This window comes from Triturus cristatus, chromosome 1_2 (assembly GCF_964204655.1).
Source record: "Triturus cristatus chromosome 1_2, aTriCri1.1, whole genome shotgun sequence".
Taxonomy (NCBI): domain Eukaryota; kingdom Metazoa; phylum Chordata; class Amphibia; order Caudata; family Salamandridae; genus Triturus; species Triturus cristatus.
Genome location: NC_140580.1, coordinates 574,093,710 through 574,114,819, shown reverse-complemented (window position 1 = coordinate 574,114,819; position 21,110 = coordinate 574,093,710). Strand labels below are relative to the sequence as shown.

Sequence of the window (21,110 nt, the reverse complement as noted above, 5' to 3'; positions counted from 1 at the left end):
GAGAGCAGCGGTAGGTTGGCATACACGTACCTGCTCTCATCTGAAGGAGCTGCTCTCTAGATCAGCAGAGAGAGCTAACCTCAGAGCGACAGGCAGGGGAACTGGCCCTGGGCACGGGCCAGGCGCGGACGGGCGCAGACGGGCTTGCCTTAGGTCCGCCTTCGGCGCGCCGTCGGCGCGCCCGCTGCGCCCGCCCGCTGCACGGACGGGAAGTCCATCTATTTTTATACATAGAGAGGAGGGCGGGAGGCGTCCAAGAGCTGGACCGCTACCCTGCCTTCCCCTAAGATGGCGGCGGCTATCCTCTGCGTGCCGGCGTCAGCGCCTGAAATCGGCTGCGCCGGTGGCCAATAGAGTGTGGGGACCCTTGAGGCGATGTAGATCTCACATGCAAGGATCGAGGTAAATTAAAACAGCACAGTTCAAATATATACAATTTTAAAAGCAATTACCAGCCCAACGTGCACTGAGTAACGTGGAGAAAAGTAGAGAACGCCCCCGGCTTCCGCCTCAGGGGAAGTGAGCATTAGTCTAAAGGCAGGCAGGAAATGAGCCCTTAAGTAGAGAGGGAGGGCGGGAGGCGTCCAAGAGCTGGACCGCTACCCTGCCTTCCCCTAAGATGGCTGCGGCTATTCTCTGCGTGCCGGCGTCAGCGCCTGAAATCGGCTGCGCCGGTGGCCAATAGAGTGTGGGGACCCTTGAGGCGATGTAGATCTCACATGCAAGGATCGAGGTAAATTAAAACAGCACAGTTCAAATATATACAATTTTAAAAGCAATTACCAGCCAAACGTGCACTGAGTAACGTGGAGAAAAGTAGAGAACGCCCCCGGCTTCCGCCTCAGTGGAAAGTGAAAAGGCAAACTATAATCGGATCGCTTTATTTTTTGTAAAACAGTTGTCATTAAAACTTTTACAATATCTGAGTAACAAACTTATGAAATCTACCTAATCAGATCTAAATAGTCACATGGCACTTTCTATTATTTGTTAGTTGCAACCGGCAGAGCGTTAAACTTTTCCGCGGTGCCACCTTGTTAAAGAATTGAAATTAAATATCTTTTGTATTATCAGTTCATATTAAAACGTAACAAATGAGTTAAGTAAATTGATCAAGAGAACAATATTATCTCAAATAAGAGACTTTAATATGACCTCGGTTATGGCCCAAAATTTCATGGTGCATCCTGTATTTTTTCCAAGTCCTGCCCCTAAAGCAAAATGCCATTGCTTCAGCTACTATTTTGATGCGGGAAACTCCAAAATTGGTCTTAAGTATTTCTTTTGAGCATCGAGTAATTTAGGGCATAAGCACAAGATATGTTCAATAGATTCTTTATGGGAGGAACATAGGTGCCATATCAATTGTTTAGTTATGTTGTTCCATGACACTTCAAATTGCAGAAAGGGTATATAAAGAAGACGAAACCTGATAAAAGAGTTTTTAGTTTGGAATTTTATACTCGAATCCAAAAATTGTCTTTTCATAGTGTATGAAAATAATAGGTGGCTGGTATTTTTTATATTTCATTGATTGATCAAGGTTATGCTTAAATTGTTCATTTTTACTGATTTCTTCATCAATGTCTCTCTGTCCTACTCCTCTCTTTAAGTATAAGGATAGATGGTAGGCCATATCCTCTCAGTGTCTAGTGATATTGAGTCAAAATATGTTCCCAGTTGAGCTCAGGATATCCTTTTTTCAAACGTGATAAAAAAACAACTATCTGAGTGACACTGTCTACTCTATTTGAGCTGCCAATCAATCAGTTCCCATCTCAACCTGTGCCGCGGATTTGAAATGCACCTGCTGCACGAGGCCATTTTATGAAGGTAGTTGATGAATGTGGTTGTGTTTCTCTTGGGTTGTGAAGCATTATTTTACAATTGATTTTTAAGTAGAAATTGATAAAAGTGTAATTATAAAATCTGATCATCTGTATATGCTTGTCTGACAGAGTACTCTGCTTGGTTGTTTCATGTTCATTTTGCTTGTTTGACCTTGTCTTGGAATGTGGTTGCGCAGGTGATGGCTGGATACACAAAGCAGTGGTGATCCACTCCTTCGTACACATTATCGAGGAGATCCAAGCTTTCAAGGACCCCCAGCCAGTGGAGACTTTGGTCATCTCAAAGACACAGGTAGGCATAGTGGCACACAAATTATATGTTTAAGAATCCAAAGAGCACCTAGAAACTGTGTGTGGGAGGGGTTAAGAGACTGCAACAGATTGAGTAAGATCGAGAGAGCAAGAGCTGGGTAAGGATAACGTGGGAATGCAAGAACCTATAAACTGGTGAAGACAGGAGGTGATAAGAAATTTAATTCAAAGGCCAAATAGGTGACAGAGAGAAAGAGGCGCCAAAGAAAAAACACAGACAATGAGCATGTATGAGAAATAGGTAGTGTGGCATGACGGAGCAAAGAGAGAAGAAAGAACAGAATTGAGGCACACATGGAAAGTGAGAAGGAAGCAGGAACTTAGAAGATAGAAAACATGTAGAGACTGTAAGAGAGAGAGAGAGAGGTAGATAGAACCACAGATGAGGAGAGAGAAGGAATTTGAGAGCATGAGAGCTACCCCTACACTGGGGATAAGGAATCTGGGAGAAAGCAGATAAGAGAAGGAGTCAAATGAGTGTAAGAAGCAGAAAGACTGTGATAGAAGGAATGGGATCGGAAAAATGTAGACAAAGTAAAAAAGAGGGCCTATGATAAAAAAAGTACGAAGGTGACAGAAATATAGATGGTCAGGATGGTCAGAAAAAGAAGCCAAGGTCAAGAATGTGAGAGAATGAGAAAATGTAGCTCTGTATATGCAGCACTGTGCACAGTCTATGCCTGAACATATGATTTTCAGATGTTTATTTTTCATATTTTCAGGTCTGCCTAGAAACACACTCTTGGTTGTCTCTTCAGCCTCTTACATACAAGGATTTGCATTCCACCTTCTTCATCAGTTGGTCTGTTCAACTGAATGAGTAACTTTATTGTTCACTTACAATTGAAAACAGATAAAAATCAATCGCTTCATTGTTTATGAACACAGTAAAAGTCCAACTGTCCATATGTTTTTAACTCCTCAGTCCCGGCAACCCTATCCCCATCACTATTTCATACTTTTGTTACACCAAAATTTGAACATGACATGAATGGAGAAAAAAATTAAATCATAGTCTTAAGGGTTATCAAATTTAAGTAGTTAATTTGTTTAGCCGATTTATGAAATGCTAAGCCAAAAATGGGCAATTTGCAATCCAGAGCATAGTCAGTGCAGGTTATTATAACTATGATCTTAAAGGCTCTCTACATCAGGGTAGTTGCTGCACTCCTTGGTCCCAGTCACCCTGTCCCTATCTACGGAAGCTCTTTCATACTATTAAGTTAATATGTAAGCATGAGCTGGATTGGGAGACCAATGTGGCCATGGTCGTAAGGGTCCACAAATGTAAGTGCTTAGTGCATTAGCAAGTGTATTAAATGCTGTGCTAAAGTGGGCTGAGTGCAATCAAAAAAAAGTTTGATAAAACATTGTAACCTTAGTTCTGTGGTCATGAATGCGGTGGCGAGGGAGGAGAATTCAGTTGTTAGTGTACAGCCCAGTACCCTATTTATAAACCCAAAGATTTTCTGCCAGTAGGTTTTGAGAGTTGCACATTGGTAGATAAGGTGTGCTAGATCCCCTTTTTCCTTGCTACAGTTCCAGCATAGCTCGTTGTCCCTGAGACCTAGCGAGAGTAAGCGTGCCGGTGTCCAAAAGGCCTTGTTGAGTAGCCAAAATTTTGTCTGTGAGAGCACTGGTGAGATTCTATTGTGTGAGGCAGAAGCCCATAGTGTTGCCAACTCTTGTTCGTCCATTGTTTGTTTAATTTGTTTTTCCCAGTAGTTAATTGTCTTAGTATTAAGATTGGTGGATTTTGGGCGTAGGAGTTTGTATAGATGTGAGACCTGGTGTCCAAGTCTGTTGATGTTTGCCATGTACTGGGATATTGACGGCTGTGCGTGCGATAATTTGCTTTTGGACAGGGCTGTTTTGATTTTCAAAAAGTTGTAGCATTCAATGTCTGATAGGTGATGTCTGGACTTCACTTCTGCAACCGTGGCAGGATAGGCTCCCTCTTATAGTTGGTATGGGTGGTGAATGCCTTTCTCTATCCATGTGTCGAAGGCTAGGCATTTCCCCTTGTATAGGATCCTACTGTTGGCCCAGAGTGAATCCAGCTTAGAGCCCCTGATGCTGTTTTCCATTTTCTTATCTATCTTAAGTAAGGCAATTTTTGTGATTTTAAAGATGGACCTAGAGACATGGTTATGTCTATTAGCTGTTAACAGTGCCAGGGGGTTCAGGTTGTTTAGTATGGCCCTCTCTACTTGTAGCCAGGCCGGTGTGTATCCGTTAGGGGGAGATATCCAGTAAGATCCCTGCTTTGCTATAAAAGCTATTTGGAGTATCCTGAAGTCTGCTAGGTTTACCCCCCCCCCCTGGTTTTTCTCTAATCTTAGTTTTTTTATGCTTATTCGCGCTTTCTTCCCTCTCCATAGGAATTTTGAGATCAGGATGCCTATCTTGCGGTGGAAGTCATCTGTGAGTAGGAGTGGGAGCATACTGATCAGGTAGTTAATCATTGGGGTGATCATCATTTTGATCGTCTCAATTCGGCCCCACCACTTTATGAATTTTGGGGACCAGGCCTCCAGGAGTTTCTTTAACTTTTCTAGCAATAATTTCTCGTTGTGGCCTAGTGTGCTCATTAAGTCACACCCAAAGTGTATTCCTAGGTATTTGATAAATCCTTTTTGCCAGGCTAGCCCTGACCCCCCCCCCCCCCCAGGACGTCCCTAGTGCAGTGGATGTTCAGTGGTTTACATTCTGATTTGTCCCTGTTGAGCTTGTATCCTGAATGCCCGGAGTATACTCCTATGGTGTCTATCAGGGCCTCAATTGATGTTTTTCGGTTGCTCCGTTACTATTAGTATGTCATCCGCATATGCGGCGAGTTTTATTTCAACCCCATTGACATCCACCCCTTTTATCTTTTTGTTTATCTTGATGTCACAGATTAGGGGCTCCATTGCAAGCAAAAATAGCGAGGGGGACAGTGGTCAGCCCTGTCTTGTTCCCCGCTGTAGTGTGAGAGGTTCGGCGAGTGACCCGTTAATGACAATGCGGGCTTTTGGGTCCCCATACAGGGCCATCACCATCCGTATATACGCATTCATGACCACAGAACTAAGATCAGAGCACGATAAAGACCTACTTGACCTACTGCTGACCGCAGCGGTGAAAATGGTCCTAGCCAATTGGAAGGACACAAGTAAGACCTCATACAAGGGTTGGTTCAACTGAATTACGCACCTCAGAGGTGCGGACAACATTTCACTACAGAACGCACCCTGGAAACCAGCATCCAGAGGGATGTGGAACTCACTTGACATATACCTAGACTTCTACGAACCCCCATGAGACCAATCTGCCCGGGTGACACAACCCCCTGCCCCCGTTAAGTGTGGCAAAAAGAACGCAAATGAGCACAATCACTAGGGCTCTACGAAGCGGTTGGACCAACATGTCTCCCTACCTCGCCAGGAGCAAGCCATTGACGTGGCGGCCAGGTCACAGGCCTATAAGCCTCACAAATACAGAACCTTCCTTGTACCCTTCTTTCACTCCTTTCTCTTCTGCTTTATTCTTTCAACCTTTTTTTTTTTCTCTTGTCCTCACCAAACCACGTCAGGTGGGGTTAGCTAAGCATATGTTTCAAAGTGACTGCTAACACTGCTGTACAAACTATGATTGGCTAACCTTGGACCAGAAATGCTGATGTCTTGTTTATAAAAATCAATAAAATACTTTGAAATAAAAAAAAAAAAGAATGTACTTTTGATTGTATATTCTGTTAATTTCTTCTTGAAGAAGGCATCTTTGAGAATAAAAGACAACGTAAACAATAAAAGAAAGGAAAAAAACAAAACATTGTAACCTTGATCTTAAGGCTCTCTACGTTAAGGTACTTGGTGCATTTGGCAGGACACAGTACTAGCTTTAGGTGGACAAAGTGCAATCTAGGGCGTCATTAGTCACAATTGCATCCATGATCTTAAAGGCTCACTAGATTAAAGTGCTTGGTGTGCTACCGGGCTACAGCACTAAGATAAAGTGGGCAAAGTGGCAGCATCCAACAGTAAAAGTTATATCCGTGATTTTAGAGGCTCACTAAGTAAGAGTGCTAGTGCATTAACAGGTTATAAAATGTTGCGATAAGATGGGCAAAGAGCAATCAGTACATTAGCAATAAAAAATGATTGTGTCTTTTACTACAAATCTTGCTTACTCAGCGTTCTTTCTGCCAGTGACATAGATTTCCGCAAAGCACAAGGTCCTCTCCTTGTAGGCAGACTATTACTGCGTGTCTGCACATACGATTTCCATTCCTTCGAAAGTGGTAAATCAAAAGTCCCTTCCGCTTTGTCTTCAATGCAGGGCACGTGCAATGTGGCTGATGTCCTCCTTTGACTATTGGCACATCCGGCATGCGGTCACAGTGGTTTGTCTCAGCCAGGCAGGGGAGTTACATAAGGTGTTAAAACTGCCCAGCCGGTAACTCAGCAACTTGAGCTCTACCCTTAATCCAAACAATTCTCCTAAGTACGGTTGTGGCTTCAGGAGGCCATATAAGACTTTAGTCATCCATGCATGTGATATTTTTGTCAGCGTGGCTTTGACAGTAAGGGAAGAAAACATCTTGGCTGCTGAATTGAAGGCTCTGTTGAAAGCAGCCTGAGTGAGTTTTGCAGCCCAGAGTGACTCAATCTGCAATTTTGTTAGAGCTAGGTTCATATATTTGTGTGCCTGGATGTTACCTGGATCAGATATAGCACTCCACAGAACTTTGCTTAATATGCTTCCCGACTAGTTTTTAAATTTATAACAGGTTTTTGATAGTGCTAAGGTTGGGTGAGTTCTGCCTTCGTAACCCAAATTCTAATCTTATTTGGGCTGGTGAAGTATGTCGTGGGAGGCTAAATACCTGTTGATAAGTGCCAATAACTGAATTATCAATTGTTTTGTATGCTCTCACCCTGAGAGCTTCTGCTGTATACGCTATTGAAGGAACATGTTTTGCTGCCATAACTTGTAATAATAGTTGGAGGGACAAGCCTTTTAAAGTATTCCTTGAGGAGCAGAAAGCAGTCATTAGGCTGTTACTTTTTCTTAGAATCGAGTGACGATTCTTAGTGAATCAGCCTCTTGGGTCAAAGATTACCCCCATATACTTGTACTGTGTCACTGATTCCTACTTTGAGCCTTCCAGGTAAAGCGTTGATGGGCTTCTTCTTGTGCTGACTAGCATTGATTTTATTGAGGTTGACATGGAGCCCTTGCTTTACCATGTACATTGCTGTGGCATTTATTAGTCTTTGCATGCCAACTCTTGTGTGGCTGATCAGTACTATGTTGTTGGCATACAACGTGGGAGGCGTTGAAACCGAACAGTGTTGGGGCATGCAAATATACTTTATTAAGATTTGTTGTCAGCTCTGCTAAGTACAAGTTGAGCAGGAACTGGGCAAGGGCACATCCTTCTTGCAGGCAATCATTACTCGTGTATATTTTTCTTGAAACGGTTGTGCCAGTGCCCTGTCTTAGTCCAAAAAATCAAAGCATCCCAAGAATACAATGACAAGGAAAGAACATATATGTAGTGCCAAGGTTGAGAGTTAAAGTTTAACTCTCAACCTTGGCACTACATATATGTTCTTTCCTTGTCATTGTATTCTTGGGATGGTTTGATTTTTTGGACTAACTAACCCTATCCCTCAGTCAATATTGTAGGGTATCTCCCCTTTGTTTTGCATAGTGCCCTGTCTTACCCGTGTCCAAGTGTTTGTGTACAGTAGTTGGTTGGCCCTGAGGAGTTTTGTAGTCCCCGGCTCTGAAGCTTACACCAACAAATGTTATGATGCACCGCATCAAAGGCAGAGCGAAAGTCTACGAAGCAGAGGTGTAGGTTCTGGGAGCGATAACTGTTCAGCTGTCATTCACATTTTGCTTTCGTCCAACTAGGCATACAGCATGGGACAACGAGACAGCCCACTCCAACCATTGACTCTCTTCCCTGTGACAACATTTTCCTGGTGCACATATGTCTAAAAAGTAGTCCAGTTCAGAGCCATTGCTGTTTGGCCAATTTATGCTTTTATTTTTATTTTATGATTTTATATATTTTAGCAGTGGGACACTTTTTACTTTATTTTTGCAATCACGTGCACACTATTTTTCAATGGTTCGTTTTTCACTTTTTTGCAAACCTCTGTGCTCCATCTGTAGATAGTGGTGTTTTTATTGTTATTGTTTTTAAACGTTTAATGCCTAATGCATATGTTTGTAAAAAAGTAAAAAAAGAAAACGTCACAAGTATGCAAAGGCCAGACTTATTGAGCTTGCAAATCTTTGGTTAAATATTGCTAATGTGTTGCAGAGAAGTTTAAGTGTCGTTCGAGGTGTTTAGAACATAGATCTGGCATTTTAGTCCTGTGGCCAACTTGTGGCCTTTGATAGAATCTTAGTCATTCTTCGCATAACTCAGAATTTCCATCTCTTTCCTCCAAATATTCATGGCCTCCATGACGTTTAATCGCATCTGTTTTTCCTCACGATTCTGGCCTGCACGCAGCCTTCCAAGTGATGTCGGGAGGCCTCAAGGCTCAGACTAAACAAAAACATGGCGGCCAGGCGAGCTCGGTCATTGCTTAGTAGAGAGACAACTATCTCCGTGCCATCTCATGTTGAGACAGGAGGCACACGCCGTGGCACCAAGCCCTGCTTCCAAAGAGCCTGAAAAGACAGAGGCAGCAGGTATCCATATCAGCAATCATCAGCACGCTATCCAGCTCACCCTGAAATTCCCAGGCTGCTTTACAGCCAGGTGAAAGATACAGATATGACTGACTCCCCAAGGGCTGATGTGCATGTCCTCACTCGTGCTTCAGGGGCACCTGCTCACTCAGGAGTGAGGAGCGTTGAACTACTGCATGGAGGACGTGTCATTGGCATCAGCAAGAAACGTGATTTTTTATCTCAAAATGAAATACGAAGGTAGAAGTTGTAAGTTACCTGAAACTAGTAATAGGAGCGTTGTGAAGTGTAGTAGACTCTAAGACGAGGCAGTTTTTTTTTCATTTTTCAGGAAGTGAATCTGCCCTTTACCTCTAACCCCCTTCTACCTACTTGGGATTAAAAATTGGATCAAGGCACGCGATATCTCAGAGTTATCAATGGACTGCAGGGAACTACTGCAAGATCACCGGCCTCCAGCTGAGCCAGTCATTGCAAGGGTCATATAGAACAGGGCGGGTGGTGAATAAGCTGCTTCAGCAATTCTGATTAGCTGCCATTCACATTTAAAAAAAGATATATATTTGTTAAGAACTCCGTTATTGCGTTTAGGGCTTCCTGGCATTAAAGATCGGATTGTGATAGCTCCGGTCTGCACAGTAGTGGGAAAATCTCCTTTTCAGCTTTTTGAGGAATAAAGAATGATTGCTTCAAGTTGCTGATCTGACGGAAGAGTGATCCAGTGTTTGGCTGCCAAGTAAGAAAAATACCGCCTGCCGTGACATTCGCTCCTGATAACAGGAATACCTGCTGAAGGGGCTTTGGAAATGGGCAGGCTTCAGCTAGAAATAAGTGGGGTGATAGTCTATAGAATCAAAAGAGGGTTATTCTCTGTAGAAAATGCTAGCACAGGCGAAGAGCCTTGAACATTGATCTTCTAGCTACTGGCAGCCGATGGAGGGTGTTTAAATGAGTACAGACAGGAGAACTTGGTCGTAGCCTAAGTAGCAGTACCCTAGTTGAAATGTTTTGGATAAGTTGGAGTCTGGCTAGCTGACTATTTAGGACATCTAGTTATGAAGAGTTACAATAGTGTAAGTGGGAATTGATGTTCACTTCAACGATTGCTTTTTAACAGTCCTATGATGAAGGGCAATGATCTTACATAATATTCTAATGTAATAGAAGCAGGAGGAAGTGACTTTATTGCTCAATTAGGAAAGAAAATGTTGCCATCAGCTAATCCGGGACAAAAGGGGGTGGTGATGGACGGAGCATCAGAACCAATCAAACACTCACACCCAGTCAACAGATCTGGGTTTGATCCATCACCGTTCTTTAGCCCACTCTGCCACCCCAGTTCAGACATGGCCATATGCAAATCAGTCTGACCCTGTGCCTCATGGGAACAGTCCAGCCCGAACTGCCAAGCCATGCCTTCCCTGGACCGGAAACAAGCTTCCTAGGACTGGTTTCTGGCATTTCAGCCGTCTTCAGCCAGGCTTGCTTGAATCCAGTGGCAAAGTGAGCAAGGGACTCACGTCTGAGCATACCCTGCCAACTTATGGCGAACAAAGCGGTACAAAAGGGGGTGGTGATGGACGGAGCATCAGAACCAATCAAACACTCACACCCAGTCAATAGATCTGGGTTTGATCCATCACCGTTCTTTAGCCCACTCTGCCACCCCAGTTCAGACATGGCCATATGCAAATCAGTCTGACCCTGAGCCTCATGGGAACAGTCCAGCCCGAACTGCCAAGCCATGTCTTCCCTGGACCGGAAACAAGGCATCTCTGTAGTTAGACCCTTCTGATTGGCAGTTTGTTTTAGCCCTCATCCTCCCCAAATACGAACTTTAAAAATGGTCGGTTTTCGCCTACTTTGATTTCCACTAGAAAATGTCACCCATCCATAGTAGACACTATATAATATGTGATACAACATAATCCTTATGCTGTAAACCTAACCTTAGGGGATACAGTTGCTGCTGAATGAATTCCAGCACCGGCCATCTGTTGATCACCTCAGACCTCTGTCCCTCTCGTGTGAGTGACCTTGAAATTAATTCAATTCAAAGGAATCTCACATGGATGTTATTATGAGTAGTCAGTCACCGTTCGAGCTTCCCAATCAATCTTGGCCCTGCTAAATGACTTTGTAGTTTTAGTACTCTGATTGACTACAAATTACTGACTTTTTTTGAGTAAATCTTTAACATCAATTCTTCCCTGAAAAACAGTAGTGGTGAAAAACCTTCTGACCTGAATAATTTTAGACCTGTATTGATACTCTCCTATTGGACCAAACTCCTTGGAAAAAAACTCTTATTCAAATTTATGTCGAGGGACATGGCATTCTCATTTCTTTCCAGGCAAGTTTCAGTTTGGGTAGAAGTACCAAAACAGTAGTGGTCTCTGTCATGGATGACCTTTGCAATAGCAATGGCCTTGTTCATATTTTAGTTCCATTGGCATTTCAGACAATGTATTGAAGAGGTTAATCTCCTATATGTCCGGACTCCAACAAATTGTGGCTTTACCACCTATAAGTCGAAACCCAAAGCTGTCAATTGTGGTAATAAACAAGGTTCTATACTATCGCCTCTCTTGTTCAATATCTACATGCATCCTTTAGCCTGACTTCTAACTCAATTCAGTGCTAGCGTTTACATGTACACTGACAAAACCCAATTGATCTTTGGGGTTGCTCAGAACGGAAGGACCTGGCCTGGCATTTCGGGCTGGACTGTTCTTATGGAGAGTAGGGTCAAGACTGGTTTCCATATGGCTGGGTCAGAAGTGGGGTGGCATGGTGAACAAACAGATTTAACCCAGATCTGTGACTGGGGGGGCGGGGGATGTTTGCCAATGTTCAGCTTTCAATCCATCATCTTTCTGTGTTGCTATAGTTGTCCTACGTGAGAAGCGTATTCCCAGACGTGGGCTCCGTGCTCACTGTGCCAATGGATTCAAGCTAGCCTGGCTGATGAGGGGTGATACCCCGAAACTGGTCTCAGGATGCTTGTTTCAGATCCAGGGAGGACCTGGCCTGGCAGTTCAGGCCGGACTGTTCCCATGGGAGCAGGGTCATAGCTGATTTGCAAATGGCTGGGTCCAAACTGAGGTGCCATGGTGAGTAAAACAATGATGAATTTAATCCAGATCTGCGACTGGGGGTGAATGTTTGACTAAGTTCAGAATTCCATCTATCATCTTCTTGTGTTGCTTTATTTGCCCTTAGTGGTAAGGGTATGCCCAGACATGGGTCCCTTGCTCGCTGTGACACTGGATTCAAGCTAGCCTGGCTGATGTGAGGTGATATCCCAACACCAGTTTCAAGATGCTTGTTTCCGGTCCTGGGAGGACCTAGACTGGCACTTCATACTGGACTGTTCCCATGGGAAGCAGGGTCAAGACTGATTTGCATATGGCTGGGTTCAGACTGAGGTTGTTTGGTGAGCAAATAAACGATGGATTTATGCCCAGATCTCTGTACTGGTGTGAATGTATGACATTGTTCTGCATTCTGTCCATCAATTGTTGTTTTTACATTTGTCACCCCGAGTGGGACGGGTATGCTCAGACGTGAGTCCCTTGCTCTCCATGCCACTGGAATCAAGCTATCCTGGCTGAAGAGGGGTGAAACCCCGAAACCGGTCCTAGGATGCTTGTTTCCAGTCCAGGGAGGACTTGGCTTAGCAGTTCGGGCTGGACTGTTCCCATGAGGCACAGGGTCAAGACTGATTTGCATATGGCTGGGTTTAACCCAGATCTGTGACTGGGAGGGGGGGTGAATGTTTGACAATGTTCACCATTCCATCCATCATCTTTTTTGTGTTGCTCTAGCATTGCTCAGACCTCAACTTCTACCCCAGCTTTGTCACACAGACTACATATAGTATGCTGGTGGATGTCACAGAATATTACAAAGCTGAACCCATCAAAAATGCAAAGCGACTGCTCCTTGTGAAGCATTCAATTTGGAGCATCAGCCTTTGTACACCTTGAATGGGTCCTTGTACCACTCATTGCCTCATTGTACAAAGTCTAGGCATATATCTAGACTCTAGCCGGTCTCTTGGTCCTCAAATTACGAAAATAAGAAGGCATTGCGTTTTCCAGATTAAAATACTTTGCAACATTCTCCCGTCGATTGAAAAAATATTCTCTGTTTCCATCATGAATTCACTTACACACTTTATTACAACTATTTAAAAATACTGCTGCTTGTTTGATCTGCGCTCCACCTAGACATCACCACCTTTCTCCTTACCTTGAACAGATGCATTGGCTGCCTGTCCGACACAGGCCAGACCAGTTTAGCAAAACGTTTTTTGTTGTTTAAATCCAGCTGGCACAGACCCATCTGCAACTTAAGGTTCCGATGACCAATAACTCCCAATTATTCCTAGAGGAAAAAAAAAATCTTTTGGAGAACGGGCTTTTTTAGTTGTTGCCGCCAGAAAGTGGAATTCTGCTTTTACTCTTTATTTAGAACCCTGTCTGAACCACTTCAGAAAATTATTAGGAACTTTTGTGTTCACTAATTAGTCTTATCGGCAGTGTCTGTGTTGGTCGGGTTATCTCAACCATGAAACCTCGGTGTACCTGTGATTTACCAGTAACTTCTAAAATAACATCATGTACCCTACAGTGGGTGAAGTTGCAAAGAGTTGGGGATTCTTTTGCAACCCTCACGAAGGTCTATGGAAAACTTTGCAGCTTCATTTAGGCTACAATGTACAACTTATGTCTCATATTCTTATTTAGCATCAACAAAACTATTTTACATAAGATTTAAGATAAAATACTTTTTATTAATTTCCCATGCAATGTCACTGTCCCTATAAACTTGGCAAAAGCTAAGCTTGCACAGAAAATAAAGAATTTGCACAAGGTAAAGTGGAGAGAAAAAATCTGCAATAATTATACAGCTTGACCGGTATTCAGTAGTGTAACTTTCTTACTGTGCAGTGAAACGTATCTCTCAATAGAGAAAAATGTTTAATCAGACAAACGAAAACCGTGAATCTTTGAAAACTTTGCGAAATGCAAAAATCAGGGACTTCACAATACAGGGTGAAACCCTATAACAATGGCAGTCTGTTGTCAGTTTAAGTGATTGTTTGAATACATTCAAAATATGTGATTCCCACCAGGTTCTATGGATACTTATTTTCAGGTATCCCTTATGGCTACAGGTGCTAATGACAGTGAATTGTTGGTGCCACCGAGGTTAAGGGGTGTACTGGTGTTTTGTGAGCTGTGACAGCCACTGTGTGATATGTGGTAAAATGGTGCGTATCATCAAATAATAGTTGTAATAACTCTGTTGCCAGTGATCTTTCTCGTGTTTCTCTCTATTTCTGGACATAGTCTTGTTGGTCACAGAAACTGGACACAGTCTTAGTCCAGTTTTTGAAATATTGGTCAGCACAGCAACTGATGTCCTAGTAGCACTGGTCTCAGAATAAGAGTCTGAAACGGTGCCAATTTCTTTGAGAAAATCGCTTTTGCATAATTCCTAAAATATCTATGGTATGAAGGCAACAGAAGCACCAAAGATGGTCTTTTTAAGTGCTTATGCTGTGAAAAATAACAGTGGATGATGTCTATTTCGCAAAAATGACCATGTGTGAGCAATAAAACTGTGTCTATGAAATATTAAAATCAGATTATGGATTAAACTGGACGATAGGCCCCTCCTTAACCACCAGCAGCGCGTTGTAGTTATGCCTTGTTCCACCCTCATCCACGGCTGCCGCTATCCTATCATGGAATGGATTCAACGGCAGGCTGTTTGTAGTTTAAAGGACTGTGTAGCCTTTTAAGGCTTCAGAAATACTAGTCCAGGCAACTCCTGAATAAGAACTTCCCAAACGCCAACCATATAATTGGTGCATAAAGTCCACCTCATAGCCAGAAAAATAAGGTGCTTGCTATTATATCCAAAAATACAAAATGTTCTTATATTCCTTTAGTCGTTTCTCAGTAGAGTAATTTTTATTTGAATATGGGATTTTACTAAGCCAGGGACGTCAGTAGGATTACGTTTACTACTTTCACTTCCATGAATCTCTGATGAAGGGCTGGTTTGTACCGTTTGAAAAACAGCATGTACAGAGATTGGAGAATGTATTTCTTGCAAATATGAGGTAACCACACGCTAGTTTTACATTTTTGTCATCCATGCTGCGAAACTATTTGAGAAGTATCAAATAAATAGATTTTTATAAGATATCATAATGTGGACATCATTTCATGGTTGGTGTTTCTGTAGATCAGGTATCATGCATTGCAGTACAAACTAAATGTGGGGACACAGATTATAAGAGAGACACTGAGTGAAGGAATTGTGAACTCCTGAACAAGCTCATCAGCACTGAGCGGATACCAGTATGGTCGAAGTGGCTTGTTGAATAAATAGGAACACAAGACAAGGGTTAGTGGAGTTCACCCAGAGGATATTGGACCTACCCCGAGGCTCCATGTCTTCAAACCATTACAATGCAGTGTTTGTTGTACAGTCCATGTGAGAAAGACAGACATAGGTATGATCCGCAGAAAGGCCGTTTCCATGCAGGAGATGTGGGAAGAATCACCGGGTATGCATGATCTGTGCTGGTGGTTGTAGCAAGAGGGTGGAGGGGGCCACACCAATTGTGGGAGACCAGGATTTATTTTATTATCTCTAACTTTAACCCAAAGCATGGAAGATAAAATCAGAAATGGCAGAAGGAAGGAGGAAAGGAGAAAGAGGGGTTAATATGAAACCTGAAAGAGTGGGATGAAGAGACAGGAAGTGTAGGGTGCTGGAAGATTGAGGCATAAGGTGGAATCAAGAGTAGGCAGCAGGGGCGTAACCCCCGCGGTGCAGGGGCCCAAAGCTCCAGCACAGTACTCTGGCCAGAGAGCTCCTGAGTGAGCCCGGAGGGGGCCCCTCCACGTGCCTTGCAGGGAGGTTCGCCTCAAGGTTTGTTACGCCAGTGGTAGGCAGCCTTGGTAATCAGAAACCTTGGCATTCTTCAACACTTGCTGCTGCCTTCTTAGAAAAAAATTTGGTCACTGAACGTATTTTAATTCATTTTGTTTTACAAACTAAGCACTGGTTATAGGAATGGTAGAATGAAAGTGGGCAAATAAGGTACGGTAAAGCAGGGGAGAAGGCAGTCCTCTTTGGATGCAGAAACCAGAGAAACAACATCACAGAGCACGTGATGTTTTGTGGCCCCCAGATGTGACAACGTAGAAAGATGACTGCTTCTGTTGACAGCTGAAATAGATTAATGTGTGGTAATGCAGTGGTATGAGTCAGAGAATTCAAGGAGTGACGGTTGAATCATAAAAATGGATGATCAGTTAGGGAAAGAATGGTATACAGAGAGAGGCAAAAAAATGCTGGAGTGCAAGTTGCTTCTTTGAAATGATGGCGTGCACGGGGAGGGTGTGAAATGCTGGAATGCAGGGAGAATCCTGAACATTCATGAGTGCAGGGTGAGTCAGGGGAAATACAATGCAAAGGGAGCACCGAAACCCTGTAGTATAGGAAGAGGCAGAGAAATCCCGGAGTACAGGTAGGGTCAAAAACATGACAGTGGGTAGGAAAGCTTGGGGTCTAGTCCCACAATATTCATCGAAATTGGTGCAGGTTAGCTTGTTAGTTGGTGCTGGCTGAATGCTGTAGAACATTTCAAATATTAAAACCTCAGTGCCCACTCATCTGCAAAGTTTTAACAAAAGTGAAATATCATGATGTCAGGAGATTGATAACCTAGTGAAGTTAGAACTGGATTGTTTAAATTAAAGCAGGTTTCTTCATTGAACGTTAATCTGCTTAATAATGAGGACCACGCCAACCACAATGCCATGAGATTATATTGAAGCCATAGCCCTGTGATAACATCACATCAGTGTTGCCTTGATCTGTGTTGATCCAACTTCTTGTAATACTCTCCGCTTAAAGGAGCATTGTTTTAATGATCTATTATGTGTGGACATTTGCAAAGTCAGGGGCAATTTTTGATTCCCAGTTCTTGAATTAGTAGACTCATTACCCAATATTGGTTGGGGTGGAGGCTTTTGTGCGTGGGGATCACTGCATTACACACAACATGCTTAGGACTGACAGCCTACTCCGGTTTTGCCATCACAGATAGACTCGGTCTTGGTCCCACATTGCCCTCATTCCACATACGGTTTCTGGAAGTTACAAGAGGCAAAACATGCCACAGCCTTCTTCTTAATAACAAATCTTGGGTCTTTCTACCAAGACTTTCAGTTCTCAGTGGGAAAGGCAAAGGATCTGGAATGAGGGAATCTGGTAGTTCTAGAAGAAACCCCCACACCCCACTTTACAGAGTCCCAAGGTGTGATTTCTGCGTTACATTTTGCAGTTCATGACCATGATTCGATATTCAGCACTTCACGTTGAAAATGGTTCCAGCTCTTAAAATGTACAGTAGTCCCTGTCCATTTAAGTCACTCATAGATCCAATAAATTTGTGGCTAATTATTGAGACTATGCTAATTCATTCATGTTTTCTACCCTGACCTTTACCAACTCTACTGGCTTCTGACTTGTTGAATAGGCTGTATTTAAAAACATTGACATGGTCCTCGGGTCCTCATTAATCCTACTTAGAAATATTTTCATGAACAGATCAAACAATAATCAGAAGCAGATCTCTGTCCTCCTTTCATGATATGTAATAAGCAACTCCTATATTTCAACAGGAATGGACTCATGAAGGCCATTGTATGCACCACCACACATGGCCAAACATGGACTTAATGGCCTAGTTTCTAGAGCAAAGAAGTACTAAAACAGTGAAAATCCCTGGTCCGGAAATCGAGACGGAACCAGTGTCTTACTTCCTCCACGACACGGACATCAGCAGTACGGCGCACTCGCCCTCTCGCTCCATCCAAGATTCTGGATGGACACGAACGCAATGCACTCAGGCTTCTGACGATTCCCCCGCAGTACAGCGCACCCGCCTTCTCACTCCCTCCAAGACACTGGATGGACAAGATTGCCATGCACCTAGGCCTTTGACATTCTCCCCCAGTTTGGCGTACCCGTCCCTGTGTGCCTATGCGAGACACTGGACTTAAACAAACATTAGATCCTTCTTTCATCAGTTCTGCAAAGTGGCCAATGAGACCAAAGAAGACCACCTGATTCTCTGTAGTCAATTTTGCTTTAAATGCTGAGGGTTGAAGATTGTCCTTTTGTTTAATGATATTAGGTTATGTTTTGACACCTATGTCGACATCATTCATTTGGTGATCTTTAAACCTAGAAAATACATAGTTCAGTCTGCCTTAGAGTAGGAAATAACACAGCTATCCCTTGGGCTTGGATTGCCACTTAGAGTGGCTCTGGGCTAAGGAACATAGACGCTTTATCAAATTAATGACATACAGAAACTAAACATAGAATGTGAAGAACACTATTGCTGCAGCTACACTAAACCTCCCTCTGATGAAATCCTTTTTGCACCTCACTGGATACATACATGGGGTAAATGCTGATGACAACGCTCCCGACTCTTGGATAATGAATCCAATAGTTATCACCTATGTAGGTCGGAAGGAGGAAGGTACGCCATCCTATGATGAAAAAAGTCAAGTACCTATGATCAGGGTTGCCACCTGGCCTCTATTTTACTAACATGGCCAGCATTTGTATCTTATGGCTAATAAGATGATGGGAAAATCAACAACTCTGCTACCCCATCCACACACCTTTGAAATATGAACTAAAAATACATTATGAAATCACTTCAAAAGTATCTTGGAGCCATCAAAACTATCCATAATTATACGTCATGCAAACAGAAGTAGGGTTGCCTGGTTAAAAAAAAGACAACTGTACATAAATTCTTACTCGAGTACCAGCTTCGTACCCCTCCAGAATCTTGAAAGGCTTTCACTGAGAAATATGGCAACTGAGCCCTGCCAGTGGGCCACCATTTCGAGACAGAGCAGTGTAACATTTAGACTTGCTTTCTGGGTAAAGGCTGTGGATATTCCTTTAAAATGGAAGGCTGGTGTTAATGCACATCCTTCTTGCCGGGTCCCAAGATGTCTGTTTTGGTCCCAAGATATATGTTTTAACCATTGTTGTGTTTGTGGTGGTTGAAGGGTGTGATTGATAGGTGAGTAGAGGGATGGAATGGTGTGACGTGCTGCGGCTCATTGACTGATCCTCTTTTTACCATCCTTCAGCGGAGTCTGTACGTTGGAGCTCCGAGTGGCGTCCTACAGCTGCCCCTGTCCACCTGCAGCAGGTACGGTTCCTGCTACGACTGCATCTTGGCCAGAGACCCCTTCTGCGGATGGGATGGAGCCGTCTGCAGAGAGATCGCCACAGCAAAGGACAGGTAACTGCTGGCAGGCTGACCTCTTATTAAACTGAATGCCTTTTCAATCCTTCCTACTAAGCAGCCAGAGGCCAACTTGGACGCCTCTTCAAGTGGCGATGACTCACTTGAACAACCTGTAGTTTGGAAAATAGTGGTTGACGGCCAGGCTCTTTTAACTGGAAGTGGTCATTTGCATAGCTTTTTCCACATGTGTAAGCAAACTCTGTTCCTCCTGCCAAAACACCTCCAGTCGGCACTCCTACTGCAGTGCCACTCCTGGCTCTGTGCAGAACATACCTTAATCTGTTTTCAGACACTCATCACTTCAGTAGTGCGACCACTCTGCACGCAGCTGTTAAATTGGACCTGGGATAAATGCATATGGCCCAGCATGCTGGAAGGATGACAAACCTGGTCAAGCCCAGCGCCAACGAAATGGCCAAAAGCTGTTCCACATTTCATCATAGTGCCATCTCATGCCGAAGTTAGAGTTGATAATGATGGCTGTGGAAAGGCAGGAGGTCGACCTTCACTGATGACTAAGTGACAGGTGGTATAAGCATGAATTATTGTGGTGTAGCCAATGCACTTTAACTGATGCAGAGCTGGTACCAGCTTATTGACTGTGCCACGCGGCACGGGTTTCTCATGGTCCAGTGTGGTATTGACGCCATGCACTTTCACCTTTATCGTACACCTAGCCAAGATGAAATCCTGATTTGTAGGCAGTGAAATACGTATCCACTGTCTATCACTGTGGAATCTGATGAGCAGAAAATCCGTGTTTGTAAAGCTTGAACTACTCACCCTTACGGGTCTCAAGGCGCTGGGGGCCGTTGTGGAAATTAAGTGAGCTATTGCCCAGAGTCACATGGTGCTGAGCTGCCGCTGGAGCCGGGGATCGAACCGCCATGAGCCCTGTGCTCCGAAGTCATCTGCCCTGGCTGCTGCGCCACACCTCTCCACATAACACATAAACAACCATTGTGAAAGACTACTTTGAAACATATGCATTTTTGGATACCATGTGTACATTTTCCTATTTCAAAAGGACAGTAATTTGTCAAAGAAACTTTTCGGGCCGATATAGTCTGTTTGCGTTTTCCATGCTGATGAACCACGCAGCCAGTATTTCTATTTTGTGTGGGAATATTGCCCCTAGAGGGAGGGCCTATGTCGCTGCTGATATATCTACACGGACAGTGGTCACGCAATCACATTTGCTTTATCTGCCAGGCGCCAGATTTGGCTGAGATCTTTGGTCCTATGTGACTTTATACTATACAAACGTTCACTGTAAAATACAGGCGATGTCATTTACTGAATTAAAGGTAACAAAATATATCATTTGTATACTTTTAATTGCTTACAATACGAATCTAAAATCAAATAAAAAAAATTACCAATCTCAGCTCAACAGATGTCCAAACACGTATTGTCCACAGAGATTTTGTAAAAATTGTTCGCTTGTTTCAGGAACGTGCACGGGATCCCATTCCTCATGATCTGGCCCCCGCATCAGTTTGCAGAAAAACACAAAATACTGGTAGAAAAGGTTGGCCTCGCATGTAGATGTGTACACAGCGAAGAGCACTGGCTGCTTTGACCTCTGCAGTCACATCCATATCCTCGCTGCCCTCACCCAGCGATTCAGCCTTGATGTGCTCGAACTTCATGGAAAATCATGAAAGATCTTGATCGTGCGCCGCCTGCCTGGAGTATGGCACCTCCAGTAATGCTCGAAAAGAGGAAAGCATTGTGCAAATGATGGCGCTGTCCAGCATGCAAAAGCAAAGGGCCAGGTGTGAGCTTTGCCTAATTAGATGACACAAGACTTGCCAAGCAACACAAGAGGGGGCCACGCCAGATGTTCTAGTAAACTTTACGAGTGTAGTCTTCGCTTA

General features: G+C 43.5%; 1 protein-coding gene across 3 annotated transcripts in view; it reads left to right on the top strand.

The window, feature by feature from the left end:
• SEMA4G (semaphorin 4G) overlaps positions 1 to 21,110 on the top strand; it is a 714,949-nt gene that overhangs the window by 617,546 nt on the left and 76,293 nt on the right. For all 3 annotated transcript variants that reach the window (XM_085606513.1, XM_085606512.1, XM_085606511.1), the window contains exons 12-13: positions 2,027 to 2,142; positions 19,070 to 19,224. In XM_085606513.1, the coding sequence (XP_085462639.1) occupies positions 2,027 to 2,142; positions 19,070 to 19,224 (271 nt within the window). The remainder of the gene's footprint in view (positions 1 to 2,026; positions 2,143 to 19,069; positions 19,225 to 21,110) is intronic.